The sequence below is a fragment of the Leptinotarsa decemlineata genome, unplaced genomic scaffold, assembly GCF_025532065.1.
Source record: "Leptinotarsa decemlineata unplaced genomic scaffold, Ldec_3_MD MMD2_tig00026369_RagTag_RagTag, whole genome shotgun sequence".
NCBI lineage: Eukaryota > Metazoa > Arthropoda > Insecta > Coleoptera > Chrysomelidae > Leptinotarsa > Leptinotarsa decemlineata.
In genome coordinates this window covers 5,348,101-5,375,387 of record NW_027412709.1, presented here as the reverse complement: position 1 = coordinate 5,375,387, position 27,287 = coordinate 5,348,101, and the positions used below count along the sequence as shown (strand labels likewise).

General features: G+C 34.0%; 1 protein-coding gene across 2 annotated transcripts in view; it reads right to left on the bottom strand.

The window, feature by feature from the left end:
- Nucleotides 1-5,637: 5,637 nt before the first annotated feature.
- LOC111507454 (sensory neuron membrane protein 1) overlaps nucleotides 5,638-27,287 on the bottom strand; it is a 42,861-nt gene continuing 21,211 nt past the window's right edge. For both annotated transcript variants that reach the window (XM_074185217.1, XM_074185218.1), the window contains exons 6-8: nucleotides 22,533-22,818; nucleotides 10,581-10,706; nucleotides 5,638-6,208 (exon numbers count right to left, since the gene is read on the bottom strand). In XM_074185217.1, coding sequence (XP_074041318.1) covers nucleotides 5,936-6,208; nucleotides 10,581-10,706; nucleotides 22,533-22,818 — 685 coding nt within the window. In that variant the 3' untranslated portion in view covers nucleotides 5,638-5,935. The remainder of the gene's footprint in view (nucleotides 6,209-10,580; nucleotides 10,707-22,532; nucleotides 22,819-27,287) is intronic.

Sequence of the window (27,287 nt, the reverse complement as noted above, 5' to 3'; positions counted from 1 at the left end):
AAGGTGGTTCCATATCTAATCCAGTCAAAGAGATACTCCACGGTGAGCTCTTAATACATCTTCAGGCAGATCAGATAGTTACAAGTCTCTGCAACTCTCTTAAGGACCAACTACTAGACATCAGCCACCCCAGGTATTCCCTACAACCACAGCGAAATCGAATTAGAGAACAACTGTGAATATTTTCACTTTTATTGTTATTCTAGCATAGTCATTTTTTATATAAGTATATATGTGTAGATATATCAACATCACCATATATATTTTCGGCTTTTAGCCATATTGTCAACCAAGAAAATAAAGTTGCCTTCCTTTTCAATCTAGATATAAGTTATACCTTCCTCTTTGGTTTTGTCTTTTGCAACCTGGCGTCCAACTACCAGAATTAGTCAAGTAAACTCATGGTTTATTTGACTGATCAGTTATAGCTATCAATCAAACATGTGTTGAACTTACTCACACCCTCCCGTATCAAACTGGGCATCCTATCAGCAACAAGTGTTGGCACACCAACCGTTTGGAATATCAAATTTGCATTTTCAAAATTTGGGGGGTTATAAAATGTTAACTAGCGTCAGGCGACACCTTTTCTAAACGTTTTTTTTGCCGAATTAATTGGTTCGTTAGGAGTGATTTAGATTTATCGGAAATTCAAAAATGAGATCTTTCGACCTTTCCTAGAGGTGAAAGGCCATATTTAGTTATTACTGAAATTTGCAGCCAAAAAATTGGTGACCATTACAGTGATGTGGGGCGAAGCCCCGTCTTGTTGAAAATATATTTTTGTGAGCTCCATTAGTGGCAATTCATCATGAAGGGGTTGAGTACTTCGCCTCAAAATTTCTAAATACCTCTCTGAGATGTCAGAGTGCCAATATATGCCATTATAAATGAACGGGCCGATAATTTCTCCACCAAATACACCTGCTCACACACTGAGCTTAAATCTTTCTTGACTTTTCTGCTCCACAATAGAATGTTGTGACTAATTATAAGAATTATAGCGATTGAGAATGCCAGCCCTGCCCACACAAGCTTCGTCTGTCCAAATACAATTTAATGAAAAATATCGCACTTGGTTACAATTTTCCAGGGACCACTGGCAAAAAGCTATGCAGAGTCAAAATCTACTGGTCTGAGTTGATGAACTCTTTTGGTCCTCTATGGATTGAATTTGTTTTTTTCCAAAATCTCCCTAACGTTTGTTCTTGGTAGGCCTGTTGATATTTTTAAATTTCCGGTTAACAATTTGGAATTATTTTTAAGAACTCCTAAAACGATAATTTCTTCCAACTACTTATCCCCATTTGATTCATTTGATTTTGACCTTTCCTTCTCGAATTGACCAGTATAAATCAGATAGTGTCGCAATCTTGCGAAAAAGTCTCTAAAAGATGATCTTCTCTCTGGATACCTATCGAGATACAAATTTCTTGCTGCTCCTGCATTTTTTCCGGTTTGTATAAAAAAAACTATCATATCCCATTTTTTATAATGTTAATACTTCATTGCGAATATGCTTGAAAATTGAACAAAAACCACTGATTAACAAGCGTCTTTACTGCTTGAATCAAAATTTGATACCTACCAGTAAAGATTTGCATTCTGTTTTATCGCTGCATCGTACAAAGCCTACCTACTTAATCAAAGTGTGCGTTTCATAGTCTACATGAAAAAACCTAAAATCTCTATATTTCAAAGATGACTCTAGCAGCATCAAGTGTGCTACATTGTTGGAAAAGTAATTTTGAGCTCTATTGAAATATGCAGGAATATACAGGGTGTCTTATTGAAAATATAGTATCACATCAATAACTATGTAGTGTTGTATGTTTATTTTTGATATTTATTTGATATCTCATTTGAAGAAATGTTTTCACACCATTGAATTCTAAGTAAAAAGTGCTCAGAAAATTTTTATAGAGAAAAAAAATTTTTATAGAAAAAAAGTAACAGCAACTTTTCGAAAGTGCACATTTTCCAAAAACATGCTGTAACTTAGATAACTCGATATGCGGTTTTCACCATTAAGTTTGTCATAAAATTTGACATTCAGACACAGCTATCAGTTCTCATCTATCCAGTTTGAAAACAGGAGTTTTCCTTTAAGAGTGTCCAATTTGGCCCATTCATATGTCTTCATGTAGCAAATAATAATCGAATGGGGATAAGAGGGTTTTCAAAGCATTTATTATCTGACATAAAGGAAGATTTTTGTTAACATACTCCATGCAAAATTTGAACTTCAACGTTCCGAAAATCATTCCTATAAGTCATCGTAACCCGACTAGATTTTATGATTGCATTATAACAGTGAAACATAACATTCATTAACATATTCGCTGCCTAACTGAAACTGTATACTCACTCGAGACGCCGATTCCTTTTTTTGTTATGACAAGTAGAAAATTTTGTTAATAAGATTTTTTGATTCGTATGAGATCAGAGTTATGTTAGTTTGTGCCAGAAATGTAATATTGCAAATCATAATCGAATGGGGATAAGTGGGTTTGAAAGCATTTGTTATCTGACATAAAGGAAGATTTTTGTTAACATACACCATGCAAAATTTGAACTTCAACATGCCGAAAAGCATTCCTATAAGTCATCGTAACCCGACTAAATTTTATGATTGTCATTATAACAGTGAAACATAACACTCATTAACGTATTCGCTGCCTAACTGAAACTGTATACTCACCCGAGACGCCGATTCCTTTTTTTGTTATGACAACTAGAAAATTTTGTTAATAAGATTTTTTTATTCGTATGAGATCAGGGTTATGTTAGTTTGTGCCAGAAATGTAATATTGTAAATGTCACGCGGGATCAGCACTTGAGTCCATTTTCGAGACTGATGAATAAAACATAGATGAAATAATACTAAATAACAATATAACACTATAAATAACTAACTTAACACAAAATATAAATTCAGACAGAACCAACAAAAAACCGATTATCAGTAAAAACAGAAGAAAAAAATGAATGTAAGAACAACAAAACCCTATTGAAAGTGTGTCTAGATAGTACTTCACAAAAACATAGATTTTCCTCTAAGAATTAGTTATTTCAGAATAAAGTAACATAATGTATTTTTGTTATTGGTAATACAGCTAAATTTTACAATCATTTTATATAGGTACATTGTGAATATGAGGAATTGATTGGTTTGATTCAATTTATTTTTTCTTCTTGAAATATATAATAAAACTTGTTTTCGTAAATATTTCTTTGCTACCAATCCATGTTTCATTTTTCACTCAGCTGAAAATTCTCTTCATTTCATTCAATGGCTGCATGATCGATTCCTACATTTGATGGAATACCACCAAACTCTAACCTTTGCTGAGTTAGAATTCTTTAAAATTGATATGGCTTTCATCTTGTTATTCTTCATTCTGATTTTAATTTAATGGGGTACATCAGAAATACTTCTTCATTTATTTTCATATTAATTTCAAAAAAAAAATTTTCACTACCCATATCATGAGAGTGCATAAAAATAGCAGTCCGCCATATTGGACTCAGAGTGAAGAGAATTTCATAACACATAATAATATATTAATGACTTATGAGTAAACATCGAAATATAAAATATGGGTAGTGAATCAAAAATTGCGTGTGATACTTTGTTTGTTCATGTAATGAATTACAAAATGTTTCAATCGTTTCGGGTAATGTCTATTACCGTCATATATCATATAGTTTTGTAGACTGTGGAACATCTCTTTCGGTCAATGTAAGTGGTAACAGATATATTTTTGTATTACCAGATCACTTTGGGTTTGAGGTGACTCCACAGTGACATATAATAAACAGGTTTTTCACACTGTAAGTGAAGGAATAATACAACTATTTTATTGAAAATTAACCCTTTCATTTGATAGATATATCATAGAAATGCATGAATAGAAAATTAATATTCAGCTTTTTGGGCTGTCCTTAGACCTGCTCTCGTCCCCTCTCACGAACGACAACCCTCAAAAGTCGAATCCTGTGGAAGAGTACTTTTTAACTTATGGTTCTCAGCGCGGGTTGGATGAAGAGCAGTGAAAAGCGATCCGGCCGTAGGGCTTGAACTACTACAGCGTTTCACGTAGCGGTCGACTGAACGAGTAGAATTATCCACTAATGCCAATTCATACGACAACCGATTTTTAACACGCTTTCATTAGCTTCACCTGTATGTATATATGTTTGTTTGTCAGTTTGTTTGAAACTCTCAAGCTCCGAATCTGTATTTGACAGAATTATTGACATTATTGCTTGATCTATTCGCGGACAGATCGCGCTGTACGTAACCTCCTTGATATTATTCGAAATCACTTTACATGAATTTCTTCATTTCAAAAAAGTATTTTTTTATTAACACGCGGGCCCCCTGCCTCATTTTTAACCCTCCTTTGCGCGCTTGCTGCCTTCTTTCGGCTTGGTAGCTGATCATCAGGCTCCCTCTCCGGAATCCGAAAATATCGATGGTCATTTTTGTAAACAGTATACGGCTTATTGATCCCAAAGTTTAGATAAAATAAATAAAGTTTAAAAAGACTAAAAAACAGGCTTTTATAGCATACAAAACTAAAAAATGAATACAGTTTAAAAAAATAATAAAAACTCGCTTTCAAAGAACATCCATATAAAAAGTTGAAAATATTTTTTAAAAATTAACTCAAAACAATAACGAACAAAAAATACTAGTGTTATTGTGAAAAAAGCGTGGGCGTTTGGTGCCATATTTTTTGTATATCAAGCGCCCATCGCTTTTTTTCAATAATACTAGTGTTTTTCGTTAATTATTGTTTTGAGCTTATTTAAAAAAAATTATTCGAGTACAGTAGGTCTAATTCACAGTATCAATCGCCCTCTTGTACGATGAACTCAGAAGTTTTCAAGTTTCTATGAGAATAAATTATGTAGTATCTTCATTGTTATTATTGTATATGAAAATGAATATCGATTGTGAATTGGTATCAGAAGTACGGTCCTGATCATTGAAAAATTCCAGGGATTTTCAAAGTATGCAAATCATTGTATGTGATTACTGAATATACTCGTAAATAGAATAAAATATAATTTATTCCTGATATCAAACAGTAATCAATGGAAATATGTTATTGTGATTGAAAATCAAATACAATTCAAAATTAGATTAATGTGTTGTGTGCTTACCAAAAAAAAATCCAGCGTAATAATAAGGATTTTGCTTACCGGGGAAAATGTTAAAGAAAAGTCTTTAGGACTTCACATATAATATTCATGTAACATTTCGATCAAAAAATTCAATTCAGCATATATGTCTCTCCAGATGAAAAAGAGCACTGATATTGTTTGGAGAAAAAAAGAAAGAAGTAACTCTCATTGTTCCAGAGGTATTTCAATGTTCACATTTAAAATGATTGTTGGATTGCCAAATTGAAAAAAAAGCTAGACTTTACGTAAAAAGTTTTAACAGTTTATGTGGTGTCAGTAACATAATTTTTTGCACTTTTGAATTCAAATGAAGAAATCCTCTTAGACTCATTTACATTTCAAAGGATCATTTTCTATGACGAAAGAAAACTCCAATGAAAATTTGAGCCAGAAGAAATTCTGATTTCAGGTTTTTTACTGTTAGGAGAGAATGAAACCAAACACTGAGATTTGTTATTTAAATTTTTCAAAATTATCTACCATCCTTCGTACAATAACATACCATGTGTGTCATAAGCGCTAAAACCTCTGAAAAAGAACTAGCTTGGATGATGAAAAAATGTAAAACATAAGCCAAAAGTATATCTTCACAGTGTACGTTGAGAGTCTCTTCTAGCAGATTTCAGTATCGTCAGGCACAATCAAACCAATCACCACTGAAATCTACAAAAAAAAAATGCAGATATATGCCGATTGAAACCTGATGGCACTATTTCATTTTTGAGAAAATACAAATTTCATTTCAATATTTATTTAGGTCGTTTTCCGGCATTCCATGGTTAATTTGTCCTCTTGAGTGATGAACCATAGATATTCCGCTCTTATTGTCATCTCTTTTGATTTCATGAACAGATGTTATATCAGCCGTTCCATTATTCTTTAAAAATAGGTACCCTGATGCTGCCAGTCCTGTAAGTGATCCAAATAGAATTATCCACTTGCTCACTTTCACTACTTTTTTCAGAGTAAATAGACTTTTTAGTTGACCTGTGTAGGTTCTGTTCAAATCCACACCCTGAAAAAATCAAATGTCATTATTGAAACAATATTTCTATTTTTCTATTTTCCATCAAATGATATAGACATGAGATGAGTTCGTTTTGTTTTAACTGCTTTCAGGCTCTTCAACACTTCATTCATTATTATAATTGAGTCGTGTTTACTTGATCTCCCCAGTACTGGGGAGATCCAATAAAAGATTCGAAAATTCATCTGAACCAGTCGATCACCTCAGTACATTGATTTCTGCTTACGGGGAATTACTTGTAATGCGTTTCGGAACCATGAGTTGAATATAAAATATAAAAGTCCACTCAATCAAGTATTAGACAACCAGAAAACTGCAACAACCAGTTTGTTGGTTTTTCATATCATTCATCATCTTAATCATCCAATACTTCGTAATTTTTCAGATTAGCTTTTGGTTTAGGGGTTACTGATTTGCCTAATGAGAGGACGAATGGCCAAGGTGGAAATATTGAGAATCACTTGGCCATTGTATAGCAGCCTTGGTTGAACCTTCAAAATTGATTGTGGAAGAGAACAAGGAGGACAATCAAAGCATTACCTACATCGCAAAGTGAACTCAGTTGATATCAATGTATGCTATCAATTTATGCTCAACAGATTTTCCTACTGAAGAACCAATGGTGATTAAACTGAAACTGAAAAATCTCAATGAACTTGTAATATAGTTTCATTTCAAAATGGTGGAGTGATGAGAAAATTATGAGTTGAACACTTCCAAATGCTTCTCAGCATCGAACTGAAAGACTGTTTTATATGTCAAATTGGGATGTGAATCCATAAAAAATATATAAAATTTTCTCACGAAGACAAATATTAGCAACTTATCTACCTACCATTTTTTTCACAAAAATAATGAAACTGGTTAAGAAAATATGTATTCCATTCATGATAATGAAACCTCGGTCTATTGAAAATACTTTCCCAAAACCATAACAAAAATTACGGTCTCTCGACTCGCGTTCAGCTGAACAAGTTATCGTCCTCAGGAGATCAGTATGACTGAATTTTACTATTATGTTAGTATTTTTATATATGTTAGTAACCTAACTATTAACTGTTAGTATTACCTATCTGCAATCGTTAGTATCACCGAACTACTACCTGTTATTGATAGTATCCTGAACTACCTATTTTTAATACCACTAATTTGTTATGTATTTTCTCTATGTTAATGATTATCTCTAATATTTAACGATTTTTCATTTAGAATCATGACGTATAAGACCAAACGAAAGGCTGTTCGAAATAGGACCTCTGTCGCTTTTCATAGAACTCATTTCGCACTTTTTGATTTCCAAGCTCACGAATGTATCTAAACACTTGTTGTCATGTACCGGTCTCAACAATTTCAAACATTTCTCACTTATTCTGTGCTCGTTCGCTATGGCATGTCGAACGACACTAGATTTCTCCGGTCTATGAAAAGGAACGTACTAAACATGTTCCTTGTAGCGAGCTAATAAATTCCATTTGGTTTAACCAACATAATCCTCCCATCTGATTCCGTAAATCCCAGACTTCATTGTCAACCTCTTGTTTTTTGGACTTCCCAATAATTTTTGAAGTGTACGTGCAGTTTTGAAAGCCACTCTCAATTTGAATTTTTTGAATATAAGGACCAACCCGTTGGTGTATTTGAATTCATATGGAAGCACTATGAATTTTGAATCATTCTTTTTCCGAGAAATCGAGGCATAACGAAAATACTCCCTGAATTTTTGTTTTCTAATTAATGTTTCCACTATGTTTGATGGATGGCCGTTGCTTTCAGCCACCTCCCTAATAACTTTTTTCAATCTCATACTTCTCTTTGCTCAAGGTACATATGAACAGTCTATGGACAAGAAATTATAATCCCGCTATTTTTTGTTGTGGACAATGATGGGAGCTATCAGAAATATACCTGAAAGTGCTTGTATTCTATCTATATACATACATTGATATGCATTCATTGATGTGTGCGGTAGTCTCTGCTGACAACAGCACACTTTTCTTGTCATTTTATTTAGATTCCAGGACATCGGCTTCTGATGCAGATCTTCACCGGCAGCAGGAAGTTATATACTTCAATAAGGATCTTGAGGTGATTTCGAATTAGGATGAAAGTAACCAGAATCAATTCAGTGCCACGAAAACCCCGGCATCGGTTTTCTTCAAAAATATAAATATCCCCGAACCGGACATAACAATCTCAGGACAGCCAATTCTGCTTTATGTTTCGATAAGTTTGTTGGGGGTTGAAATTAACACCAATATGCCTTGACATAATCATGTCGCTGGAATTGCAAAGGGTGGTCCTCATAGGCTTGGAACACCCGGTTCGAAACAGGAAACTGAACACACCTCAGCAACTTTGATGCTTTTTAAAGCTTATATAAGGCCTTCTTTGGAGTATTGTTTTCATATATGGAGCTCCGTCCCTAAGGATACCCTGAAACTTCTGGATTCAATCCAGAAAAGAACCATCCGCCAGATTGGAGACGCGAACATAACTTGCAACATTGATAGTCTCGAACATCGAAGACAGGTTGGAAATTTGTTTCTCTTTTATAGATACTTCAACTGGAGGTACTCAAGTGACTATTCGACAGACTGTGGCTGCTCATCTTTCTGGGTTTCAACTCAGTCAACCTCGAACTTCACTGTTTGAGAACACTTTCATTTGAAGAACTGTGTTTATGTGGAAAACATTTTCTCGAGGATTTTCCTGTAGTGTTTTTTTGGTCATCACAATTTCGCTTTCCGATTTCGAAAGTATTGATGATTGAAAACCCTATCTCTCATGGGACCATCAAGTTTATTTTATTCTTTCATATATTCACTCTCACTCTTCAGTAAAAAAAGTTTATGGTCGAGAGACTATCAAGCAATCAATACTCAGCTTGAATCCAGCTAGAGGTATACAGTAAGAGATTTGGAATTTGCCGTAGTGAAAATTTCGGACATGGAAAGAAATTATTTGCTTCTATTTTTCGATTACTTATCAGATTTCTCTGAAACGTAGCTTTCATATACATTGATGAATACGCTTCAAATTTGTTATACTACATCACAACCGAAATATTTGACAATCCGGGACATTCAACCAGTATTTGAAAACGATGTATCCGCTGAATTCACCAATTTTGAAGAAGCTCACTAAAAATTTCTTCACTCCTCCTACTCTTGCCTCAAGTCACAAATATCAAACTATAAAAATTGAAACTCCAGCCGTCCTGCTAGAAATTCATAATTCATTTCAAAAATATCTGGTCTCAATTTTAAATTTTCGAGAAAAGTCTAGAGCTGAATGTGGATTCAACATTGAATCCATGAAATAACAGACACCTGCAAAAACCATACCAATTCATATCTCCTTTACCATTCAGAAGAGCTTGTACATATATACGCTGAATAGATGCATAAAATCCATGCTGAAGAGTAATGGTATCGACATCCATATTTTACATGGCGTGGGTTTACATCAGCAGGTTCGGTGTGGGTAAATATTCAAACAATAAAAAATTTTATGCGGAGAATGATATTATCAGATGTGTTCATTAAATTTTGAAAAAGACCTCCCTGATATATACTCTGATATATGTTTTCTATTCAGAAGTGGTGGTGATATTTATGACAAAATGAAGTATCAGCAAATTATGAACTACTACTGTTATTCAGTGGTTCAGATGTGTTTGAAGATTTTCTCAATCAACACCAGTTATTCAAGTATTCGATAATGTTCTCGTTAGCCCTCGACTGTGTAGTGATTGTAGAAATTCAAATAATTTTCAAGAAAATAAATAACCCCATATGCCATCCACCCCTCTATTGATTTGTTAACTTGTTTTCTCAATCTACGTTAAACTTCCAATAGTCGACTTTTGATGTGCCTATCAATTTTTATCGATTATATAATGACGGGTTATTTTCAAATACTCAATAATTCAATATCATTCATCAATTCCATCTGCCAATATTTCGTATCTTCACAAATTATCTTCTGATATCTGTCTCTTTTTCTGATTATTTTCTTCAACATATACAAGTAGGTATTTCTGTCCTAGAAAGTCCTAATTTATTTATTACGGACTTCTAATTTTTGAGTTCGTTAATGTTTCCAGAGGATAGAAATCTAACATTCAACAATAGAAATATTATAAACCACTTTTTGAAAAATGTGTTTTATTCGACAGATATCGAACGATGTTCTAATGAAGAGTCAAATCCAGTCTGAAAATATAAACATTTGGGACGGATCAAAATTTTCTTTCAATAACATAATCTCAATTTCTAAAGTAAATATTTTGAAATTACACGCCCAAATCAAATTAAATTAAAAATATCATCAATTATATTAGAAAATGTTTGTAACTTACTTCTTCTATCCAAAAAACTGGTATCACAGTCGCCGAAAAATTTTTGAATAAGTCAACTTTTTGATTAGGCTCCAATGGCATATTGAACTGAAGCCGTTTCCGTGCAGACAAAGGACTTCCAGTTATCTGAAAAATTCAAAAGTATGTTTAAGAAACCTAACCCATAACAAGTTTCCAAAATCAAATCGAAATAGTTCGTGTCATCTTGCAAAAATTTATTCTGAATTTTTTTTTCTGGAAAAACCCTTCAAAAATTTTTCCAGAGCTCTTCTAGAATTCGAAGAGGGTGTTTACACCCAGCTCCAATCGAAGCTGTTGAACTCTTTACTAGTATTTTTGCTGAATCTATTCTCGACTATCGTTAACAATTTCAACTTCAGTTACGGGTTTCTCGATAGAACTATTCAGTGATGCATGTGATGCAACACTATCATCATAAAGTGCTAAAATAATGTCTTTTTGCATATATTTGTTAGATCTTGTCTCGTTGAAAAGTTGAAAAAAAAACAATAATTTTGCGTCTGCGGTAACAGGTCGTTCAAATAAGGATACTTTATTCATCTTCAACAAGTCCATACCCAGTGATAGAAAAAAATACAGAAAATAATAATATATGGTTTCAAAATCAACATACAGATAATAGAGGAGATGTAAACATATACGTGATGATAATAAGAGTTTCGATTGTGAATATTTAATACGGAATTCAGGTTGTCACCATGAAAATCGATCGTTGCATCATATGAAGACATTTCACATTTTGGTAATTAGTCACCTGATAAATCTATTCGTTCAACTCGTTGAATTATAGAATTTCATTTGTAGAGCAGATTAGTCACGCCTATCATGTATTGACTCGAAGTTGGAAGAGTTCATGTTCTTCAGTATCCATCATTCATTTTAATTCCATTTAACACTTTCTCTCCCTTCTGCACACTTCTCCATCCCGAACTTCTTGAAATTTTTATTCTACAAAATGGTTGAAGTTTTCACGGCCGAGGTTTTCATTGCCACTATTTTTATTCGGATTTGAAGGCCGTCGATTTTTGGAATTTCTTCCTGACGTTTCGCTGACTCTGAACAAGCTAATCACTCGTGACAAAAACGTCGGGAAAAAATTTCAAGATCGACGAACCAGAATGAAAATTGAGACACTATTTTATTCTAACTTAACTATTCAGAATAGTCATTATCGTCAAATTCCTTTATTTTGTACAAACACAAACATTTCTTTCTTTTGTCACGTAGTGATAATATCTCGTCTCATTTTATTAGGTTTTTCGAAACGAACATACACAAACAATGACTGATTAGAGACACGTACATCACTTGTAACCTTGTTAGTCCGGAACATCGATGTATCTATAGATACTTTCACAGGAAGTGTTCAAGTGACTTGGCACATTTGATTCTACTGAGAGCGGAACATATCAGAAATCAGAAATACGCGACGGAATGTGGCTGCTCATCGTTTTGAGATTGGTTCGACTCAGAACACTTCGAACTTCACTGTTCAATAACTCTTCTATTTGGAGAACTGCGCTGGAGTGGAATAAACTTCCTGAGATAAGAAGTTTCCTGTAGTGGTTGCGTTTCGTCCATAAAAAACCTGTTGATTTTTTTAAATTTTTTTATGATATTCCAACATTCTGCATTACATTTTCGACATTCCGTACCTCATTGAAATGCAGTTCAGCTCTATGTCTACCAATCAAGGAATACTCCCGTTACAATGTCTGCCGCTTGATTTGAAAACGGTATTTAGAGGGGTAATGGCTATCAGCGTGTGCCTGACGATGCTATCAGGTGAAACTATGATCCTAGTTTTTTGCACGTTTTCAAGAAGAGTTCAGTTCTGATACGATAATATTTTCTTCCTACTTTGTGCATTGTGCAGGGGAGTTCTGCAGAGCGCAAACGTCTTACAACTCAATCCAATACTATTCCAAGTGAATGTTCTTAGAATATTTGGAGGCCACTCACTTTCAGCAGATGATGATCATGGATATCCACAGCATGTTTATTGAAAACGTTCATATGAAATCCCCATGAAATGGAACAGAAATTCTTTTCGAATAATAATATATTCAATCAAATGAACATCAATGAACTGGTAACAAAAGCTTTGAACATATGTACATTACATATGATATAGTTATCTTTCAGAACGGCAAATTCGCGAACACATTGTGCGATAGAGCGCAGGATGGGCTCAAATTATGAGAAACATGGTGTAAGGAACACTCACTGTCGATCAATCCCAAGAAGACTGAGATGGTTCTTTCCACCAGGAAAAGAAGTTTATCGGACTTAAAATCTCCTGAAATCTTCAAAAGCAAACTAAACTTCTCTGAAGAGGTGGAATGCCTTGGTACTATCCTCGACAGGAAACTAATATGGAACTCCAAACTACAGAGTAGAGCAAAAAGAGCATGTGTGGCTTATGAGCAATGTCGGAGAACAGTGGGATGCGCATGGGGTCTTTCACCACGTGTGGTCACCTGTATCTACACTACAATAATAAGATCAATGTTAACGTACGGATCCATTGCATGGGAACTGAAAGTTCTACAAGCAACGGACATCCAACAATTATTTCAAATTCAGCGATCGGCTTGTTCAAACATCACAGAAGCCATGAGAACAACACCAACCGCGGCAATGGAATTAATTACTGGTCCCTCTGGACCTGTACGTTGAGGAGGTTGCGTTAATGGCAATGTTACGATTGCGCACGGCTGGTGTAAAACTCGAAGTAGGAATGGGTCAATTGACGCTCAGTCTACGGCGAGGAGCGCTTACTGTGCAACCTGTGCTGCAGGCAACCAGGGATTCAATTGGGTTTGTATTCAATAAACCCTACAGAATACAAATGAAACAGAACACAGAGTCAGCTGCTACAAATGCAATACGCATATACCGGGTGTCCCAGAGCTTTTAGGCCAGCAGATATCTCAGTCACCTGCAGAAAAAAATTGAAAAAAAATATGTATATCATAGAAGACCACCAGCACTTTCATGTAGCAGAGCAAAATCCACCCCCTCGCGAGCAACCCCTGCGAAACCACCCCTAACTTTTGTTTTTCAAATAGCAACCCCATGTTTTTTGTCGTTCAACTGACAGCTCTTGTTATTTCTCAACCAACGATATATCATAATTGTTCGAGAAAATTGAATACGTTAGTGGATACTATTAACTGGACTGATCAAATTGTTCTGCATTGTAGACACCAGAAAAAGTGGACGCTACGCAGAAAAAGAGGCGATAAAATGTTAGAACTTTTTGTGTTTCCTTTCATTCCTCTGATATCTGGATGACAGATTCAGGCATTAATTAATTCAGTCAACCATTTCTTGTCATTAAATCATACTGAAAGTTATTATGGACATACATACAGAGTGAAATATCAATTTTGCACCAAAAAGCGAGTGAAAATTTGAACCATTTTCAACAAACATCGATATACTTTACAATAATGAATTGGATTAGATTTCGTAATGAAATATGATTATAGTATTATCAGGCAAATATGAGATACCAGTTCTCTTTATGAGGCTAGAACTATTAAAAATGAATATATTTCGATTTGTTACTTAGGTGGCTGTTATTTCGAGTCTGAATATTATTTTCAAATTTAAACAAAAAACAAAAAAACAAAATTTCAGTTCTCTGCAGCCTCAATTAGAATCAGATAGAATTTCCCAGCTTCATTTTGTACATCCTTACAACGTATTTTATACAGAGTTTTCACCACTTTACAAACTATAACTATCAAAATGAAGCAGAATGTGACAACTGACGTAACGTTACGTCAAATTCCGTTTCATAACCAAACTCATGAATCATCATGAATACGTTTAAAATCATAGTTGATGTGACGTCATCGTTTCAACGACAGAATTAATGTATTCGAATCACAGACGAATAAGTTTTGAAAACATGAGCGCCAGAAAACGCCTCAAGTTTCCCGCAATGCACCAACTTCTACCTGTAATAAAATTTTCTGACAAATTGATAATAAAAAAGTTTTCCATATAGTGCACACTTTTTGAAACTCACTGTACGTGAGACTTGTCAACAGATTACAAAATAAGAGAGTGACCAAGATTGCACTAAATAGAAAAGAAAAGAGATGGCTGGAAAAAGTACTGCATCAAATAAAATATAAATTTTACTTGAAACATTAGCAAAATTATCAGATATGGCAACGGCACTATTATACAGGGTGTAATATAAGTACGTTGAAATATTCAAGTGACGTATTCCTGAGACAATTTTGAGAAAAAAAGTACATATAAACTTATGTCCAAAAATGTTTCGTTTCGGAGATACGGGGTGTTGAAATTGAATTTGTTTGTTACCTTTTTGAATATAACTCTTGCAAAAAATAAGTTATTTGCATGGAATTCCGTACCCGTGGTTTTTTTCACGTAGAAAATCATAATTTCGTATTAATTTTCATGTAACATGTAGAGGGCGCTGCATACGCTGTCATTATTTATTTCAAATTGCCTTAACTTTTTTGACAATAAACTTTTGGTACTTCTCATAAAAAACAGGATTCTCACACCTTTTTCAAGTAAAAAAGGTACATCTCCTCAGCAACGCTGAATCTGATCGTTTTTGAGATATTTACAATTTTCTATATCGATGCTTATTACTTAGCTCCTAGGGCGCTGAGTGAAGTTGCTGAGAACATTACGAAAACTAAGAATGTTGTGGATCCCGTCAAAATAAACAACTTTTCCCTATAAAATGTTCAACAAAGAATAATTCGTTTTCGAATTTTTTTTTGCAATTTCAGTTATTTTCATCAAACTTTATACGCAGTATACCCGTACAGACTTCTTCTAAGCTGAGCATTATCAAACCAAATTAAAAAAAATTGTCAGGTTCAGTTATTCAATTAGAAAGTGCTACATTTCAGAGTTTGTAAAAAAACAATTCGGAGAAGTACTATGTTATTTATTGGGAAAATGAACATACAAAAATTTAACGAAACAACTATTACAATAACTGTTCAAAGTGACGACCTCCAACAGTAATACAAGCTTCTGCTCTCCTCATCAAAGAATTCCCAGAGTGTTTCTTATCGTTTCGCAGCAAGCTATTTTGCGATCCCTCAGCATTTCCTCGTTTTCAATAGAACTAGCATACACTAGTGTCCCCAAAAGAAAAAATCGACGGGATTGAGGTCCGGTGACCTCGGTTGCCAGCTCAGTGCCTCCTCCTATCCATCGTTGGGGATATGCTACATCTGAAAATGTTTTGCTATCACAATGAAATGAGCAGGAGCTCCATCGAGCATAAACCAAGAGTGATTTCGGAGACCAATGGGAACATCTTCCATAAGTTGGGGAAGCTCGTGTTCCAAAAAATGTAGGTAAGGATCTCCAGCCAAACGTAAGGGAAGAAAATAAGGCCCAATCAAATAATCCCCATATATCAAAAGAGAATCTGTCTTGGAAATGAGTTTGCGTTATCGCATGTGGGTTATCTTCCCCCCAGATGTGGTTGTTATGAAAGTTCATGATACCATTTCTTGAAAAATTAGCTTCATCTTTGACTCATTGAGCAAATTCGATACGTGGTTGGAAATCACGTAGCGAAAGTGCCTGGACACGCTTAATATGATAAGTATATAATTGCTGTTCCTATAAAATTCTGTAAACTATCATGTGACTCACATTTGAAGCTTTACTGATTTTTCTTGTACTTGTCTCTGGATGTTCACTAATTTCTTCGAGAATCGCCTCCTCGAATTCTACAGTTCTTGTAGTCCGTGGCCGTCCTACTGCAGAATTTGTTATAAAGCTTCCAAATCCGGAAAGTCGCCGGAAAAAATCCGCAAATGTTGCTGCACAAGGAGTACGCGTTGGGGATTGTAAGATACCCTTAACGGTTCTTTGTAAAAAGTCCCAGATGTTTTTATATATATATATATATATATATATATATATATATATATATATATATATATATATATATATATATATATATATATATATATATATATATATATATCAGTAGTATGTATTTGGCCGTCAATATAGTAAGTTCGAATTGAAGCTGTGTATTATTATTTCCTATTTAAATGTATGTTTGTTTGATGTTCAAATTAATATCGAACATACATAACATTATTGGCGACGAGGATATTTGGAATTCACGTACTCATTGGAAAAATAGTGTGATTTTTTTTTATTTAGTGGAATTCACGAAATAAAAATGCCAGGTGATAGTGGAAGTCAAAAGTGTTTCGGGTTTCTCGGGACCTTGGAAACCTTCGATCCGAGCAGTTCTGATTTTTCGGTTTTTCAAGAGAGACTCCAACAATTTTTCATTGCCAACGACATAGTGGACGCTAAGCGTAAAAAGGCTATACTTCTGAACACACTATCGGAAGACTGCTATAAATTAGTGCGTAATTTATGTGTACCGAATCTTCTGGAAGCAAAATCTTTCGAAGATCTGGTTACACTGATGAATGAACATTTGACACCTGTAAAATCCTATTTCGCAGAAAGATTAAAATTATTTTCTGCCCGTAAAAGTGAAAACGAAAGTGTCGGTGATTGGGAAGCACGTGTTAAAAGTTTAGCTTCCAAATGTAACTTCGGCACGGAACTTCAGATTATATTGCGTGATATATTTGTCATTGGAATCGCTGATAAAGATATTATGGATCGGCTATTTGAAGAGGATGCTTCAGACGTAAAGGTCACTTTGAAGTCAGTGTTGAAAATTGCGCTGTCCAAGGAATCGGCGCTGAAGGAGCATTTATTCAGAGAAAAGGTATGCATTAAACAAGAGCCCGCAGATCCCCTAAACTTTCATAGATCCCAGTCAAAAGGAAGGTCGACAAGTAACGTCAACCAACAACGTAGTGATACGGTCCAAGGAAGCAGTGGTGCGACTGGTAAGAATAATTTGAAGAATCCAAGGGTGAGTCAAAATAAACGTTTTTCAACGAAGGTATGTTGTTTCGTTTGTGGTCGCAGTAATCATAAGGCAAGTGATTGTGCTTTCAAAAATTGTAATTGCCATAAATGTGGTAAAAAAGGTCATTTGGCGCCACAATGCAAATCGACATCAAACAAATATTTAAGCGTAACTGAATGTCAAACAGATATAGATTCAGATCAGTCAATTTTTAATTTATCAGATTTCAAATCCAATTCTGTGAATAACTGTAATTTCGATCAATCAATATTAAATTTAAGTAATTTTGATACTGATATTGACAGTAATGGAAATGTACAACCATTTTTTATTAATTTAAGAGTTGATAATATCCCAATTAGTTTTGAAGTTGACTCAGGATTTGCCCATTCTGCCATTTCCGAAAAATTATATTTAAAGCATTTTAGTAGTAAAACGCTGTTCAAAAGCGATTTGTCGCTAAGAGATTATGTAGGTGTCACATTTCAACCTATGGGATTTTTGAACTTAGAAATATTTTATGAAGGTGAAAAACATATATTAAAAACTTATGTGGTAAAAAATGGTGGTCCTCCACTCATAGGTAGAAATGGGTTGAAAATGCTGAATTTAGGTTTATGTAAGGTTAAGGAAAATCATGTTGATACAAATTCATCATTAGATTATAATATACTGAATTTTTCTGACCTTAGTTCTTCAACAGAAGTCAATTCTCTGATCAATAAATACAATGAAATTTTTGACAATAATTTGGGAACATTCAATAAATTTAAAATTTCTTTGAAACTGAAAGAGGGAGCCATCCCAAAATTTTGTAAACCACGACCAGTTCCTTTTGCATTAAAACCGAAAGTAGAAACGGAAATTGAGAGATTAGTTAAAAATAAAGTTTTAATACCAACTGAATTCTCAGAATGGGCCACGCCCGTTGTACCAGTTTTAAAGCAAAACGGATCGGTTCGTTTGTGTGGAGATTTTAAAATTACACTGAATCCTAATTTAGTTGTTCAACATTTTCCTCTTCCAAGAGTAGAATATCTTTTTTCTCAGTTGCAAGGAGGTGACAAATTCTCAAAAATTGATCTTTCTGATGCTTATCAGCAAGTTTTATTGTCAGAAAATTCTAGAGAATTAGTCACTATTACAACTCACAAAGGTCTTTTTTCGTATACAAGACTACCCTACGGAATTTCAAGCGCCCCATTCATTTTCCAAAATATCATGGAGCAGATGTTTATTTTTCCAGGAGTTGTCTGTTTCCTCGACGATATAGTAATAACGGGAAGGACTGATAGAGAGCATCTCGATAGATTGGAAAAAGTTTTTAAACGACTTCAAGAATGCGGCTTGAAGGTAAAAAAAGAAAAATGCTTTTTCTTCAAAAATTCTGTCAAATATCTTGGTCATGTAATAGATAAAAACGGACTACATACTTTAGATGAACGTGTAGTAGCAATTGAAAAGGCAAAAATTCCTGAAACTGTAACTGAACTAAAATCTTTTTTAGGTATGTTGAATTTTTATTGTAAATTCATGAAAAATGCTTCTCAAATTTTGAAGCCACTTTATAGGTTATTGAAAAAAGGTGCAAGTTGGGAATGGAATGAAGAGTGTAATAAAAGCTTTGAAGAAGCAAAAAAGTTATTGGTCTCTTCCTCGGTTCTGGCACATTTCAATCCAGAGGAAAAAATTAAACTAAGCGTAGACGCTTCTCAATTTGCTCTAGGCGCAACAATCTCCCATATTTATAAAGATAACTCTGAAAGGCCAATTGCTTTTGCTTCAAGGTTACTGACGACTAGTGAAATAAAATATTCACAAATTGAAAAAGAGGCTTTAGCTATTATTTTTGGAGTAAAGAAATTTTTTCAATATATTTACGGCCAACGGTTTGTTTTGTACACGGATCACAAACCTCTGTTAGCAATTTTTGGTGACAAAAAAGGGTTGCCGGTTTTTGCTGCGAATAGATTGCAAAGATGGGCATACATTTTATCAGCTTTTTCCTACGACATAGTGTACGTGAAAAGTAGTGATAATGTTGCAGATTTTTTATCTAGGCTGCCCATAAATTCCTCAAAAGACGAAGAAAGTAATTGGTTATCGATTTTTCGGTTCAACAGTAACATATCGTATTTAAATTTTATTGAAGAATCGGATTTTCCTTTAGATGTAAAGTTAATAAAACAAGCAACAGCAATTGATCAGATTCTCAGTAAAATTTTGTTCTTTGTTAGAGAGGGTTGGCCTGCAAGCTGTCCATCTAATGAATTTCAACCATTTTTTCGCAGAAAAAATGAAATTTCTGTCGAACAAAATTGTTTAATGTGGGGTTCCAGGTTGATAATTCCAAAAAAATTTCAAACTTCAATTTTACAAGAATTACATAGCTCGCATATGGGTGTTGTAAAAATGAAGTCCCTTGCAAGATCTTATGTTTGGTGGCCGTCAATTGATAAACAAATTGAAGATCGGGCAAAACATTGTGATTCTTGTGCTGTTTATTCAAATAATCCGCCTAAATCATATTTGTCAACCTGGAGGTGCCCAGAACAACCGTGGACTAGGTTGCATGCCGATTTTTTCGGACCAGTATTTAATAAACAATTTTTAGTGATAGAAGATGCAACATCGAAGTGGTTAGAGTGTTTTCAAATGCGAGACATAACAGCATCTAGTACCATTAAAATATTTCGCGAAATATTCAGTAGATTTGGTTTACCTTTTCACCTTTGCACAGATAATGCAACCACCTTTATGTCTGATGAATTTCAAATTTTTTTAAGGTTGAGCGGTGTGAAACATTTAACTGGTGCTCCCTATCATCCGTCAACAAACGGGTTAGCTGAAAGTGCGGTTAAAATTTTAAAAAGAGCCATCCTGAAAGCTAAGAATGAAAATAAAAATGCAGATATAAATTTAATAATACAACGTTTTCTGTTTCATTATAGAAACACACCGCATACTACTACCGGCGAAACTCCGTCAAAAATATTATTGGGGAGGAATATGCGAAATAAATTTGACTTGTTGATGCCTTCAACAAATCTAGTAATACAAAATAAACAACTGAAACAACAACAGTATTATCGAGGAAACAGAAAAACGTATTTCAATAAAGGTGACCAGGTTTGGGTACGCGATTTCAGACCAAATAAGCAGGAATGGTGTACCGGGGTTATTGAAATTATTCGTGGTGGTAGAACTTATATAGTTAAATCAGAAGATGGAATGATCTGGAAGCGTCACATAGATCAACTTAAACAAAGAAATTCGACAAGTAAACAAAATGAAGATCATGTTGATAAAGAAACAGTATCTATCATTCCACGCTCTGATTTAGATGTAAATAATGTATATAAAGATATTAGTGTAGTAACTCGGGACGAATCGCATCAAGGTGAATTAGAAACTAATAGTGAAACTGTTATATCAGAGACTAGTGATAATACGCGAGTGTTACGACGCCGTAGTAAAATAAGTCAACCTGACAGACTTGGTTATTAAGGTATCGGGTGGTTACGACTTTTAAAGGGGGGAAATGTAAGATACCCTTAACGGTTCTTTGTAAAAAGTCCCAGATGTTTTTATATATATATATATATATATATATATATATATATATATATATATATATATATATATATCAGTAGTATGTATTTGGCCGTCAATATAGTAAGTTCGAATTGAAGCTGTGTATTATTATTTCCTATTTAAATGTATGTTTGTTTGATGTTCAAATTAATATCGAACATACATAACAGGGATACTTTTCCTGATATATGCGTCTGGCCTCGCTTGAATTTCCGTCAGCCAAGCCGTATGCAAAAACCATATCAGCCATTTCAGCATTCGTAAAGTCACACATGGTACCAAAAAATCATTTCATAAAGTCCGAACAGTGAATTTGTCAATTAATAGTTTAAAATGTGACAGCGAACTTCTATTTTTATAAACAAAGTTTCATAGCCTACTCGATTTAATTAACTTAATTTACAAGCGGAGAGTGACAAAAATTATTAAAATCAAATTTGGCTATAAAGTAATATGCATCAATTTAGAAAATTGTAAATATCTCGTAAACGATCACCTCCAGCGTTGTTGTGGGGATGAACTTTTGTTACCTGGAAAAGGTGTAGGAATTAGGTTTTCTCATGAAAAGTACCAAAAGTTCACTGTCAAAAAAGTTAGGGCAATTTGAAATAAATAATGACAGCGTACGGAGCGCCCTCTAGATGTTACATGGAAATTAATACGAAATTATGATTTCCCAAGTCAAAAAAACCCCGGGTACCGAATTTCATGAAAATTACTTATTTTTTGCAAGAGTTATTTTCAAAAAGCGAACAAAAAAATTAAATTTCAACACCCCGTATCTCTGAATCGAAGCATTTTCGGACACAAGTTCATATAGACTTTTTTTCCTAAAATTGCCTCAGGGATACGCCAATTGAATAGTTTAAGGTACTTATGTTACACCCTGTATATGCATGCCAAAGCGATGGAATATTATTACATTTCAAGTAATCCTTCCTACTCATCCACCATTCTTTTCAGTAAATTTTCGAAACAAAATACAAGTGAAATATAAACTTCAAAAATGAAAGCTGAAACTGAAACCTCTGGTGTTAAATAAATCTAAAACAAGCACTTTTTCCAATCACCAGAACTGCAATACTCTTCTCGATGAGAAAACTGATTAGTTTTTTTTTCAATCCAAACGCATCAAGACGAGTATTACATTTCTGGTGATTGGAAAAAGTGCTTGTTTCATGTGTACGACAATATTAATATACATTCAGTAGGCTTATTTCATAGTAATTGATCAATACCTCTTTTTCTTATCGTTCTTGGAACTTCCTTTGAAAAAATTGAGATATGATTAGCAATAATAATACCACAATACTGGTTTCAAGTAACAGAACAGTTTTTTTAGTCATTATGAACACTAATTTCGATCAAGTATTTGAACTTCGGTAAATTTTATAGCCAACAAACTCAAGTTATACCCTTTCAAACAAGATCCTAATTGCATGCTTCGTTTTATTTGGAGACAATCCTTTGACTCCTCTCAAATAGCTTTCATCGCTTTCATAAAAATGAGGCAACGAAACATATATCGGTACTCCTGAACATTTAAAAAGATCCATCATTCCCTTTTTGAGACATGTGTCTGGTGTTGTGCAGTAACATTTCTCCTTTTCATTCGTGGACATGTCTCCTAGGTTTGCTGTGTACTCTCCGCAGGGGATACCATCATATTTGGTTTTCTTCACAAAAAATGCCAGAAGAGACCTGAAATTTACAAAAAACAATAAGTTAACCTGGTTTTAACTATTATCAGTCATTTTCAATTTATCATTTTCATAAAAAACAAATTAGTGTCATTGCATTTCAAATAGTTTTGCCGATATTAAAAGATATTGTCGTATCTTGACTTGTCTCGAACTTGTCTAGACAAAAAAAGATCGAATCATCTTGATTGAAACAACATAAGACGAAAGAGTCCTCTCTTGACAAGAAAAAACAAATGAAGTTTCATGCAAAGCTTTCTGAGAGCAATTTCATTTTCAATTTTGATCTTGACAAAAAAAAATATATTTTTTAAATTTCTCTTTGATATAGTATGTGATGTTTCTACTTGGCCAGCAATAGTGCTATTGAGATGTTTCCGTAACGCCCTCATGTACACTAAATGATAAAATATAATGTTCGATTTTTGTGAAAGAAAGTTTTTGGCTTTCTACTACTCCATCTTGATACAAAAAAATATGGAAATCTTCCAAAGAAAGGAAGGAAGTGATCAATTTGAAAATAAGTAAGTCTATAGATGGATTTGAAGATCATGCAAAGAAGCAACTTTCAGACACAAACTGGAAGAAACCCTCCTGAAACGGCTACTTTCATATAAATATTGAATTATACGAAAGAAAAAAATTCTTTCGAAACAAATACTCAGTTTGTATTCCAAACACTCGTTATGAAATGAAATCAGATATCATTCACAGGAGTTCTACTTTAAATGAATGTTAACAAATTAAACTTACATGGAACACTGTCATCCTCACTGGTAGACCTCGATGTTTCGCCGTAAAACACTTGCCTTAGGTCTTTTCAGTACCAATCTGGATAACATTATAGAAAATACACACAATTCATTCATGAATTACGATTTTTCAATGTCACGGAAGGAATTTGATCTACTAATGTCATCGATGACATCGTAATGACATTCATTCACCTATTTGATTGAATCCCAACCAGTGAGGACGACAATGTTCCATGTAAGTGCAATTTGTTACCATTCATTTAAAGTCGAACTCATGTGAATGATAACTTATTTCATTCAATAACGAATATTTGGAAAACAAACTGAGTAGAAAAAAGTATCTTCTGTATAATTCAGTGTTCATGTAAAAGTATTAGTTTCGAAAGAATTTTTTTCTTTCATTCAATTCAATGTTTATGAGAAAGTAGCTGTTTCAGGAGGGCTTAAGCAAAAAAACTGAAATGAAATAATAGTGAAATAAAATAGAAGTAAAAATAGAACAATCGATCAGAAAATAAAAGTATAGAAATACAAAATGAAAATAAAGATAAAAATAAAAAATTTGAGAGATTTCAAACCAAGTTAGTTCACTACGTTTTGATTGTTGGTATCCACAGTCGTCTTCGGGTGATGACTGGACTGATTCTTCCGAGAGATGACTATTAATGGGTCTCTCAAGTACTTTCACTCATCTCCACTTTTCCGCTTCACTGGTTCAGTGGGAGATGACCGTTTTGATAATGAGGAGCCAATATGGAGGGTTGGAATACGGTACATTTAGAAAAGAAACAAGCACGTGCAGGTATATTCCTGACAGTTCACATCACTGTGGACAGCACAAACGTGATAGGTTCACAAAAAAAAGACGTACAATACAGGAAATAGCAGCCACTAACGGTTTCTCGAAGGGTATTGTAGATGACATGATAAGGAAGAAGAAGTTAAGGTTAACGAAATCTCGACTTTCAGAAAGGACAAAAACCAAGATAAATACATCTCAGTTCCATACCACCAATATACGAGGAAATTTGAAAAGATTTTCAAGGAACTAGGTATGAAGGTGGTTTTTAAAAGAAGTCATACACTACAGAGCCTTTTGGGAAGTCCAAAAGACAAAGTCGAGAATACGGAAAAGTCTGGAATTTACGAAATTGAATGTAAGGACTGCGATGCAAAATATTATGGACAGACAAAAAGATCTATCAAAGTAAGATATAAGGAACACACTTAAAATATGGAAGACCTGAAAAATCAGCACTCGCCCATCATATTTTGCAACAAAACCATTCCATAGACTTCAGTTCATTGAGATTAGTTAGACAAGTTAAAAACAACAGGCAACTAGATACCTATGAGAGTGTAGAAATAATTAAACACAATAATATTATGAATAACGATGCCGGACCTATACCAAAGAGCATAACTATATAGCTTGTTAAAATAAAGTAATGTTGTTTGGTTTACTGATTACTACATAAGGACACATTGCAAAAATTAATTTGAATAGGCAATATTGTGAAATTAATTTTTATATAGCTGAAAATTGTTTTATATAAACATATATTGTAAAATAATAGATAAGGCAAAATTGTAAAATTAATTTAGGTTGGTATACCTGTATAGGTGGTATACGCCTGGACGGTTTACCTGTATGGGATACCTATATAGCATAAATAGGGTTAGCTCGCATTAGTTTCTAGTTTTATTGTTCCTCTTTGAAGATGATCACTTGGTGATCGAAACACGTATCGAGGTGTTAAAAATAACGATATGGTGTTGGGAAAAAACTTTAGTACTATTCTTTTATATATTAGACAATGGAAGTCCGAACTAGTGAAATTCATCATGAAACATTGTCAATCACCTTCAAACATCCATAACGAATGTTTGGAATACAAACTGAGTAGAGAAAAAAGTATCTTCTGTATAATTCAGTTTTCATGTAAGAGTATTTGTTTCGAACGGATTTTTTCTTTCGTGTAATTCAATGTTTTCAGGGCTCTCTTCCAGTTTGTTTCTGAAAGTTGCTTCTTTGCATGATCCACACATCCATGTATACAGTTACTTATTTTCAAATTGATTACTTCCTTCCTTTCTTTGCAAGATTTCAATTTTTTTTTGTATCAAAATGGAGTAGTAGAGAGCCAAAAACTTTCTTTCCCAAAAATTAATCACTACTTAAAATATAACCCCTTCAATTCAAATAATGTTCAATATTTGGCGATCAACTTTTGCCTCTACAGTCTAAATACTTCAAACTTCTCCAACCGCTGAAATACTTACAAGTTATACGGATTACTGACATATACAATAAAAACCAACATGAAAATTAAATCAGCAGCCATGTTTACCGTATACAGTGTGTGCGACATCAAGCTACCAGTAGAAGTTTGTGATAAAGGAGTAAGGTTAACAGAAATATGTTGAATAAAAGTTTCAGATATCCATGCATTGGGCTTCTCCGGGATATTCTTCATTATATAAGATGTGGTATCACAACATTAGATTTTTCATAATGAAATGACACAAATTGGTTAAGGCTTTCGCGGCCGAGATTTTCAGTGTTACTATCTTCGTTCGGGTTTGAATGCCATCGTAGTTTGGGACTGCATCCTAACGTTTCGCCAGCATGAGTTGCTGGCTTGTTAAGAGGTTCATTCATCTTCATGATTCACCACTGACTCAAGATGAATAAACCTCTAAAAATAATAGCCACTCGTGCTGGCGAAACGTTAGGATGCAGTTCAAAACTACGACGCCCTTCAAACCCAAATGAAGATAGTGATACTGGGAATGAGACTGTGATGTTTAAATGAAACTACGTTCTTACTTTCACAACACAAACTGTATTTTCTTGGGAAGGTAACAAAACAAGTACACATAGGCTGCCAATAAGGAACACGTCCGAAAAACAGATTCCGGTGCGCGCGCCGTTTGTACTGATGGTATTGCCTATACAGGGTTGTTCAACTATACTACATTACACATGTTCAACTATACTACATTACAGAGACAACATGGATTTCGTATTTCGTTGGGAAGATAGATTATAGACCAAAAAGTTGAAGAGATATTTCAGAAATAATATCAGAAAGCTGATATTTTCAGTTGTCTATATTATTAATGAGTATTCATTTCGATATTCTTTTTTATTTTGGGAATGTTTCGAGAATGTGGTGTATCATTTTTGACTAATAATTTGACCTCAATAATGAGTGGAATGAAACTCAACAGTTTGTTTCGTTTTACTCAATGAACACTCAATATCTCATTTGAGATGCGATTTCTTCTTGAACAGAGGGAAAATATATGGTTGTAGAGGTGAATATCAAGCATTTCAAAACTCAAAATGAATAAACAAAATATATATTATTTTTCATTATTTGAATTCTCGAGCCAAGAACTTGAAAATGAAACGAGTTTGAAATAAAATCAGGAGATTACAGTTTCAGTCATCCCCTTTTAAGATAATTTGTTTAGGGAAACGCACGTGAAGAGACAGTATTTTGGTTCTGGTGTGGTAAAAGTGTTTTGAACAGGTTTATTTTACGCCAAAGTTTTCAATTTCAACTATCAAATTCGGAATATGTTTGAAAACACGCGGCACTTACCGGTTACTATAAATTCTAAATGTCAAGGACGTTTTCTCGTTAAGAGAAGTCGAGAGAAGTTGAGAGAGGTCGAAACGAGACAATATAAAAAAAAAGACGAGAAC